This window comes from Podarcis tiliguerta, assembly GCF_965153285.1.
Source record: "Podarcis tiliguerta genome assembly, chromosome: 1".
NCBI classification, from domain to species: Eukaryota; Metazoa; Chordata; class Lepidosauria; order Squamata; family Lacertidae; genus Podarcis; species Podarcis tiliguerta.
In genome coordinates, this window is record NC_139534.1 from 104,004,641 (window position 1) to 104,014,704 (window position 10,064).

At 45.2% G+C, this 10,064-nt stretch overlaps 1 protein-coding gene across 6 annotated transcripts in view; it reads right to left on the reverse strand.

Annotated features, from left to right (window-relative positions):
- ABCD4 (ATP binding cassette subfamily D member 4) overlaps nucleotides 1–9,799 on the reverse strand; it is a 34,252-nt gene extending 24,453 nt beyond the window's left edge. Inside the window, exons 1-3 of one of the 6 annotated variants that reach the window (XR_014512740.1) lie at nucleotides 9,330–9,461; nucleotides 5,591–5,715; nucleotides 5,354–5,481 (exon numbers count right to left, since the gene is read on the reverse strand). Coding sequence is in view for 5 of the 6 variants with exons in the window: in XM_083447114.1 (XP_083303240.1) it covers nucleotides 5,354–5,481; nucleotides 5,591–5,715; nucleotides 9,330–9,364 (288 nt within the window). In the remaining variant the exon portion in view is untranslated. Of the gene's footprint in view, nucleotides 1–5,353; nucleotides 5,482–5,590; nucleotides 5,716–9,329; nucleotides 9,462–9,500 lie in introns of those variants that run through there. The other 5 variants (XM_083447115.1, XM_083447117.1, XM_083447118.1 and 2 more) reach the window with 5 other exon arrangements.
- Nucleotides 9,800–10,064: the final 265 nt, after the last annotated feature.

Below are 10,064 nucleotides of genomic sequence, written 5' to 3' on the forward strand. Positions count from 1 at the left end.
CCAATCCCAGCAGGCTTGCATCAAATTTAAACAGTGTGAGATATAAGCCCCACAGATAACAAATGGAATGGGCATGCAAATTGGTGGGGCTAATTTAGCCCGCAGCCCAGAGATTCCCCAGCCATGGATTGCATGAACACATTGACCCGAATAAAGTCTTCTAGTTTGAAGGCATCCTCTGCTCAAAGCAACTGATTTAAAGCATTAGATGAATCCCCCCTTGTCCGACTGCTGACATAAAAAGCTCTTCACAACAGCTAACAGTCCAGACGGGTGACGAAGCCAGTTCGTCTTTGTGGGATGAGGCAGTGTTTCACCAAGTTAGCTTGAAAAGAATCTCACACACCAAGCTGGATTTTTAAGGGCTATCTCACACAGCTCAAAAGCTGCTGCCCACCTTTATTGAAGTCTCTGCAGAACTCCTCTGCAAAAGTCCTGCAACAATCTCTCAGCTAGCAGATAAAGAATGTACAGTACATCACGCCCCCTCAGATCGTGTTACACAGACCAATCGCTACATTGGCATGAACTGTTCACGCGTTGTCCATGCCCCCAAGCAGCATCTTGCTTTGTCCTGTAAGAAGAAACTTCTTTCCATGCCAATATGCATAAGCAACCATTTTCCTACATGCCCTCTTTTCTTTATATATTTAAGCGCAAATGAAAACAACTTTAATCAGCATCATACATGGAATTTGCTAAACGTTTATATTGTACCACATAAATCCTTCTAGTCAGCCCAGAGAGGCTAGACACAGTCTATTCCACTGCATTGAGCAAGCAAAAAATAAGCATTAAATGCAACAACAGAAAATTATAAATCCAACAATTAATGCAATTATAATCAACAAAATTTTTCTTAACCATTCACCATTAGGTAACCAAGAGAAAAGCCATTCCCATGGGTCAAAACCCTCAGGTGGATTCAAAGGATTATGAACTATCATTTGTTCCAACAATTAATTGATGCAGAAATATTGATTTGATTAATCAGATATATACATACAAAAATGAAAATGAATTAAAGCACAAACTCCTAAAACATATGGATAATGACCTAAAAATTTTTTTTTCAATTGTGATTAAAACGAAAGCAATGAGACGCTGTTTCTACAAGCGACAAAAACACAGGAGATAAACTTATACAAATATCCTTCATATTATTACTAATCTTATATAAAGCATTTACTAAAATACTATGCAATAATAAATGCCAAACCGCTTTGATTGAGGAAGAATATGCATACACATCCAACAATCAGAAAGATTAAGCATAAAAGCAAAATGATTTATGTCCTTAATATAGATATTATTACTCCAAATCTGATGATATATCTCAGGTTTTCTTGCTTTTTGTAAGGAGCATCACGGCATCGTCTTACAGAGTTTTTCAGGTGTTTAAAGTGTGAGGTCGATGCCAAACTAATAGTTCAGGGGGGCAATAAGGATGAGAATGGTAAATCACTCCAATGGCTGCTTCAGAGCAACCTGCGTGATATTTCGTGGCTCGATTATTGGCATGTAAAAACCACAATCCAGAAGAGGCAACACAACCATTTTTGCAAACACAAGAGCCCATTTGCTGTAAATAGGCTACATTCACGGTTCCTTGTACTGAATCAAAATTCCAACCCCTGTTGTAGGTAGCAACACAAATGAATGGGGTAGTTGTTATTGAGGAATAAAACCCAGGCAATTCCCCAGGCAAGATGCAGCAAAACTGTACTGGTATTTGGTAATCAAAGTGGCTTCCCAGGGAGTGGGAGGGCCAATGGATAAGGACGGAGATGGCCCTTCAGCATGCCAGGGAACACAAGAACAGCTGTGGAAGGCACAGTTGGAAGGAATGTGGCGATGTCTCCAGCTGCAATGTGGATTGAAGTCAGATGGCAGATCTCCACTGGCAGACAGCGTGAAGTATGGTTTCAAGACGCTGGTGTCCCAGGAAATCAGGAAAGTTGGACCTTTCCACTCTGGGTCTGGAAGCAACCTGTAAGACACTAAAGGGTGCTGCAACACTTCTTCTCTCCTGAAGTGAAGCTCAGCAGGTGTAAAATTTCTGTTGTGAGGATATAACAGATGATTTAAGGTGAATAACACTTGATGCACAATGTTAGGTATTTCAGGGACAGGAGCCAAACATCCTCCCAATTGCTTATTGAGAAGGGTCTTAAAAGTCAAATGTTGGCACGCTCAATGATTGCTAGTCCTGTAAAGCAACTTAATATCCCACAAAGAGCAAAAGTCAGAAAAAGCCAGAAAAATATATGCAGAGCTGTTGTCAGTCTTCAATGCATGGGGTTTTCCCATAAGCAAACATTTTTAAAAAATGCATTTTCCTCTAAGACAAAAAAAAAACACACGAGCCAAGCCATCCTTTTTTGCAACAAAAAAAATCGCTGTAGAAATCCAGAGCCGAGAACAAAGAAGCTTTCGTTTCTCGGAGTCAAGGCAACCTTATCTGGGTACATTGATTTGCAACATATTTCTGGGAACAGAGCCAAAAAGTGGAAAGCAACATTCCTATGTACTGTGAAGGGGGAGAGGAAAAAAGATTGTAAAATGTTTTCGGTGCGGCCTGTCTTTTGTGAACTGAATCACACAGGTGCCTCTGCCCCCCCCATGGCAGAAGAAAAACCACTGCAAGCTTTTCTCAGGTTTTGTCCTTAGCAAAATTATGAAATCCAGTAGAGGAAAAAACAGTGGCCAGCAGACGAGCCCTGCCCTCAGAGTGGCAGGCCTTGAGCATATCTGCAATGGCTATATTAGGAGTTGTCATCAAAGGGTGCAGCGCTTGTTTACAGTCTTCATTGGCATTGTCAAATGCAAGCTGACGTACAATCACTTCTTGGGCTGCCACATCCTGAACTTGCCTTTTAAGAGTGCCCCAATGACCCCCTCCCTTGTTTTTGTCATCTGGGACTGAAGCCAAAGCATCCTGAGTGACGGCAACGGTGGTAGCTTCCCAATACTGAGGATCCAGGGGCAATTGCTGAGCAATGGTAAGGAAATTTCTCCCTCCCGGCAGTCCATCGAGTACCTCAGCCTGTGTAAGCATGGCTGGGGCTGGAGGAGATGGCACAACGCCAGCAGCAGCGGCAACAGAGGAAGATAACTCTTTTATAAATTGCAAGTCAAATTGTTCAAGTCTGTGAGGCCCTCCACCGGGAGCAAGCACAGGGAAAAGATTAGGTGTAGCAGAATCAAAGGCAATTAAAGGTGCAGCCGCTCCTTGGAGAGGGGTGGACGAGGGGGCGGAGATGGCGCCGAGAGGCCAGGAATGCAGAGAGAGGGAGGGTGGGGGAGCTGTTGATACAGGAGGATCTGGAGCTTTCGAAGAGACAGAAGCTGGCAGGTCCAGAATTTGTGCCGTTGGCAGGCAGGGACACAAAAACACAGAATGTACAGGAGGCTTTACCGCAAGGAAAATATTTGCTGGATTTAGAAAAGACATAGCCTTGTGAACTTGGCACCAAGCATGTAAAATTCTTGCATCAATCTCCGGGTGATTTTGAAGAAAATGTCCTATTTTCTCCCATTCCGTCAAATCCCACGTACCATCTTGGGGGTAACAGGGAAAATGGGTGTCAAGAACATCAATTAAGGCTTTGAGATCAGCATCATTCACAACAAGATTGTTGCTGGCAAGAAGAAACTTAAGTTCATCAAAAAATTTCTTTTGTGGTGGTGAAAGGGACTGCCCCATGATAGCAGAACGTAAGAGGCGCTCTCACCTGGGATCCGAAGAAGAACGGATGAAGGACGCGTCTGGAACCCTTGCCGGGCGTAGGTGAGCGCTGAGAAGCAACGTGAAGTCCGAAGTCAGTCACACGGGGCGCCAAATGACGAAGCCAGTTCGTCTTTGTGGGATGAGGCAGTGTTTCACCAAGTTAGCTTGAAAAGAATCTCACACACCAAGCTGGATTTTTAAGGGCTATCTCACACAGCTCAAAAGCTGCTGCCCACCTTTATTGAAGTCTCTGCAGAACTCCTCTGCAAAAGTCCTGCAACAATCTCTCAGCTAGCAGATAAAGAATGTACAGTACATCACGCCCCCTCAGATCGTGTTACACAGACCAATCGCTACATTGGCATGAACTGTTCACGCGTTGTCCATGCCCCCAAGCAGCATCTTGCTTTGTCCTGTAAGAAGAAACTTCTTTCCATGCCAATATGCATAAGCAACCATTTTCCTACAGACGGGTTTACAGTAAACAGCACCTTCCAGAACAGAGAGTGGCCAGAAAGCAGTGTTGAGAGGCCCAAGCCAGATTAGCTTTTTCCATCGCAGCTTTATGTCACCCTTTATCACAAGATCTTAGGGCAGCTCACAAGATGAAGATGTGCCTTAGAAACTTTTGAATTGCTATGGCTGGAATCCGTGACTTGACTGTCCTGGCTTAACTACACCATCCATGGGGATAGCCACTTTTGTGAGGTAATAAAGGTAAAGGTAAAGGTACCCCTGCCCGTACGGGCCAGTCTTGACAGACTCTAGGGTTGTGCGCCCATCTCACTTAAGAGGCCGGGGGCCAGCGCTGTCCGGAAACACTTCTGGGTCACGTGGCCAGCGTGACAAGCTGCATCTGGCGAGCCAACACAGCACACGGAACGCCGTTTACCTTCCCGCTAGTAAGCGGTCCCTATTTATCTACTTGCACCCGGGAGTGCTTTCGAACTGCTAGGTTGGCAGGCGCTGGGACCGAACAGCGGGAGCGCACCCCGCCGCGGGGATTCGAACCGCCAACCTTTCGATCGGCAAGCCCTAGGCGCTGAGGCTTTTACCCACAGCGCCACCCGCGTCCCCTCCCGCTAGTAAGCGGTCCCTATTTATCTACTTGCACCCGGGAGTGCTTTCGAACTGCTAGGTTGGCAGGCGCTGGGACCGAACAACGGGAGCGCACCCCGCCGCGGGGATTCGAACCGCCGACCTTTCGATCGGCAAGCCCTAGGCACTGAGGCTTTTACCCACAGCGCCACCCGCGTCCCTGGTTTGTGAGGTAATAAAGCAGCCCAAAGTTATCACACGATGGAAACATTACAAAAAAAACGTGATTTGTAAAATGAAGACCTTTAACAGTTGAAATAAAATAAATGAACAAAATAAAAGTGACAGCGTTAAGCATGCCTTTAAAAAGTGTGATTAGTCGTTAGCTAACGTGTCGTTTGGCCCTCAGGATACACATGTGCAGAGCAAGGCAGTATCACGGGATCATAGAATTTTAGAGGTAGGGGGACCTCAAGGGTCATCTAGTCCAACCGTGTACAATGCAGGAATCTCCACTAAAGCATCCATGACAAATTGCATTGCATGTGCTCTCGTCTCCTTGTAGGAAGAAGAGGTTTCACTTACCATAGAGTTCAGTAGAATAAGAATCAGTGCAACTGCTGTCACTTGCTGGAATCCATGGAAGTCTTTGTTCCCCAGAACTCCATAATACTGGCTGGGAATCAGTCCCACCTGGTAAATGACCAGCTGCTCTAGGGGAGGTAAAGGGTGGGGAAGAGAAAAAGGATGAACTCCAAGGGTGCTCCCATATACATCGACAAGAGTCTTGATATCATCCTTCTTAGCCATCGACTCACTTACCCAACAGAGCAACCATGAGCAAGGTTAGGAACATCAGTACATTCTTGGAGCAGCACGCAGGAAATAAAATTTCTTGGATCTTCAGAAAACGCTGGAGAAACTGCTGGTCCAGCTGGGGCCGAGGCCTGGAAGGAACAGATTCGAGAACAGTCAGGTTATCGAGCTAGCACGCAAGCCACACACAAAGGTCTGCTCAGTTCAGACTGGCTGTAACCAAATGAAATTCTGGAATCGCCCTCTGAAAACAGGGAGAGATTTCACCCCGATACTCCAATAGTAACCTACCCTACGGTAATAATGAAGAATCCTCTCTGTTAGCATGGATCTTTTATTTGAAGGCCAGAGGTGTATCCTGAGTTGGAAATGTACTAAAGTGCTCTAGAAAAGAAATCCAGAGCTCATTGTGTGGATCCTGATTCCATAACAGGAAGGAATCTAAGGACAGATTCAGACAAGGAAGAGCCATGGGGAATTTTAACCATCTAATGTATATGCTATCCTTCCTTCAGGAGCTTAGTGGATAGTATGTTGGGAAGAGACAGTGTGGTGTAGTGGTTAGAGTGTTGGACTAGGACTTGCGAGAGCAGGGTTCGAATCCCCACTCAGCCATGAAGCTCTCACTGGGTGACCTTGGGCCAGTCACTACCTCTCACGGTGTTGTTGTGGGGAACAAATGAGAAGGAAAGCCGTGTATGCCACCTGGAGCCCCATGAATAAAAAGGTGGGATAGAAATGCAATAAATAAATGAAAAGTAAAATATGTGAAAAAACTACAATTCTTCACAGTAACAAAGAGAGCCCCACACAGCCGTCTTCCTAAGCAAATGCAGGGATCAATGGGGGAATTATTTGTTTCTCCTTGGGAAAATATAACCTGTTGTGTGACTTGATCTTTCAACTAATTTGCTGAAGCTTAAATTAAACTTCTTTGCCGCAACTCCCTCCCTGCATCACACACTTTTCCTACTTCCGACTCCAAGAAACCAGCAGCACCAGCATCTAAGGAAATGTTCCAAACAGATCTGCCACCCTTACTAGTTTTATTCTACTTACACTATTGAAATGAGAAGAACTTCATCTTTCTTTCAAGTAGCTGAAATAAATAGATAAGCCAAACTGTGCTCGAGCTGTAAGTTAAAATGCCATTGTTACTTTCTGATGGTTCACTGGGAGGGTTTTGCTGAAAGATGCAAAACTCTTCATGGGAGATATCAAAGGATGAATACCTAAGCTTTATTCCTTAGCTTTTTAAATATTATTTTCAGCTCCTCTTTCCTAAGCACATGGGAGTGACTGTCCTGTGAATACCACCATTGTGTCCCGAGTTCTTGTTTCTGTTTCGTTATTTTCAGTGGTTGCCCTATGGCCTTACTGAGGGATCTCATTCTCTCTTTGCGTTAGCCTGATGTTCCATTGGGCATCTCACGTACAAGTCTTCTAAACCTAAACATGATTAGGTTTCATAGCAGTCATACGATAGCCCCAGAACTCCCATTACCTCCCTCTCAACTCCAAAGCTTCTCTTTCCTAATTTACTTCCCATCTTTTCTTCCTAACTCTTGTCTCCTCTTCCTGCTTTTTCACTATACAGCTTTCAGCAAATGCTCTTTGCCTTGGTCTTTGACATCTGCGATATGTATTTTCAGGTCCCACCCTATTTTAGCTGTTTAATTCTGAATTTTAAATTGCTGTAACCCCACGCTGGGACCTGTTGGTAAAGAGCAGGTACTGAATTTGAATGAGGCCAATGATATTCTTGGAGTCTGTGGGTACAATTCAACATTGCACTATTGCAATCATTCTGTCTGGGAAAACATTTCAGCTTGTCAGGTAGAACCATGTTTCCTCTTCCTGCCTGCTGTTATTCTGGGGGTTCTTCTGGCCCTGCAGAGCCAATCTGGCCGGGGCGGGAGGGAGAAGGGGGAAGTCCGATTGTACTAATGGGCCTTGTTGTGCTGGTTCCTGCTGGTGCGACTATTTAATTAAATCAGGCCCTATATTTTTATCTGGGATGATTACCACCATCAATCACAGTTAAGTGCTCACAAACAGAATATCTATTTCACCTGTAAGAAAGACTCTAGTGAAAGCTACTGCTTACTACATTTATACATAATTATGAGCACACCTGAGTGGTTATAAAGCATGCTTAATGGGCAAATAATCCACATTGAGCTATCTCGGGTACCATGTGCCTTCTTAGCATTGACCATTATACTATTTGAACCTCCTGGATGCCCTTCATCCCAGAGGTGCCCCATAATTCCTCACCTAGATTTGAAAGCACTTAATGCACCCCTTACCACCCTCAAGCCACCCTTTGGTAATCTCAAACATGTTGGTACCATATCACATTCTTCAATGAATACTGACAGGTGTAGTGCAATGTAGTGAGGCAGCTAACAGACTGAGCTATGAACCAGGAAGTCTCAGTCGACATCGGTCACAAATTTACTAGGCAATAGATTCTTAGCCTCTACAGCTCCATATGCAACACTGAGATAATAGCAGTGACCTACCTTACAGGGCTGTTTTAAACATTACAAAGGAAGAACGTACCTGAAGCACATTGAGCACCTTAAGTGTACTACCTATTTACTGCCACAGGAGTGTGGTGATGACCACCCAGTCAGATGGCTTTAAGGGGGAATTTGGTAAACTCAGGGATAGTTCCGTCATGTACTTCCAGACGGGCTTTTATTGAGCATTCATCCTGATTTGTTTGCAGGGAGATTAAGCAATGTTTAATGAGCATTCACTCAGATCTGTTTGCAGGGGGCTGATATGACGTTGCATTAGAGCAAGTTATCTCAAACATCCTAGTCCATTTTCCTCATATACTGTCCTTATCACAAAAGTCTGATCTTCTGAGGAAGCGGATTTGGTCCGCAAGAACTCCCAATCAGTTACAATTGTGCAACCTGAATTTACTGGTATGCGACTCAATCCTACCCCAAACGGGGGACAGCCTGCAACTGCCCTTTGTATTCTTTCAGACACCAGATAGAAACCCACACCTTTTTTGCTGGCTTTTTACTTAAAAACGGGTTATGTCACCTTTAGGGTGTTTTTAATTATCCTGTTTACATAACTTGGCATGGATTATTTTAATGATTTTGTTTATTGATATTTCTTTGTGTCAAAAAATGTATACACTGCTCAACTGCAAAAGAAAAAAAGAACAACTCTCAAAGCAGTTTACGAAAATGAACTAAATATTAAAATTGTTGGTATAAACAACAATTTAAAACTTTCAAAACTAAATTAAAATGAACCAAAAACAGATTAAAACACACATCCACCCCCTACATATATTGGGTAGGCCTGCCTATGCAAAAATGTTTTAAGGAGACCCCCAAAATAGCAGTGAAAGCACCTGCCTGATGTCAATAGGCAGGGAGTTCCGAAGGGTAGCTGCTGCCACGCCAAAAAAATACAAACACGTGCACACACCTATATGCATATGCATATGCATATATATATACTGTATATATATAAAATATTTTGGTGGTACTGTACAGAAATCTCTAAACAAAAAACAAAAACAAAGCCAGAGTGAGGACGTGAGGACCTTACAGTTTATGGGGAGTTTTTCGCCCCTCTGCAGCCTCCGCTCATTTTCTGCAGCCTGATTCCTAATAAATGGGGGTCACGTTCCCCTCACACCTCCCCCGCCCAGCACCCGAAACCCTCCGCCCGGCGCCCCCACCGCGCCCCGGCAACTCGAAGCCGCGCTCACCGGGCGCTTCCCGGCGCTGCTGCCCTGAGAGCCATGAGCGAGCTGCGTCCGGACCAGGAGTGTCTCCCCAGGGGCAAAGTCCCGGCCAGCCACGTCCGAGCACCCACCCACCCGCGCGCTCCGCTGTGCTCTGACCCGCCGGGGCTCGAGGAGCTCATGAATATTCATTACCCTTCTTGACTATTCATGACTGCGCGCGCGCGACCCGCAGACAGGAGCTACAAAGGCCGCTCCAACGAAGAGGGAGCATCGGTCACCCTCGGTGAGATAGAGCTGGGGCCTGGGCGGCTAGAGCGGCTCGGAAAACGGGAAGGCGGAGCGTGGCAGGGGACAAGGGAGGAGCTCAAAATACAGCTCCTCCTCAACCAAAGAAAGCGAGAAAAAGCAAACAGGTCCGTGTGTGTAGGCGCGCATGCTTTCCCCCCTATCTCTACGGCAAACCCTGTTCACCGTGGTCTCTGCTGGTGGTTCCATTAGAAACGAAACCGGTAGCGGAGGCTAGAGGGAGACCTCGCTGTAGAATTTAAGCTATACGTCCGGTTCCCGGTTGCACGTTTTAGGATTCTCCATGTGCGGGGCAGAAGTGGTGGAAGTACATAGAACAGCCTTATGATGTGGATTAGGAAGAGACAGGATTGCCGAGTTTCCAAAACAAACTTTCGCTGCTTAAAAACTTTCACTGGATTCTTCCTTTAAATCTGTCTATCCTCTCTTTTTCTGCACTCACCGACTGCT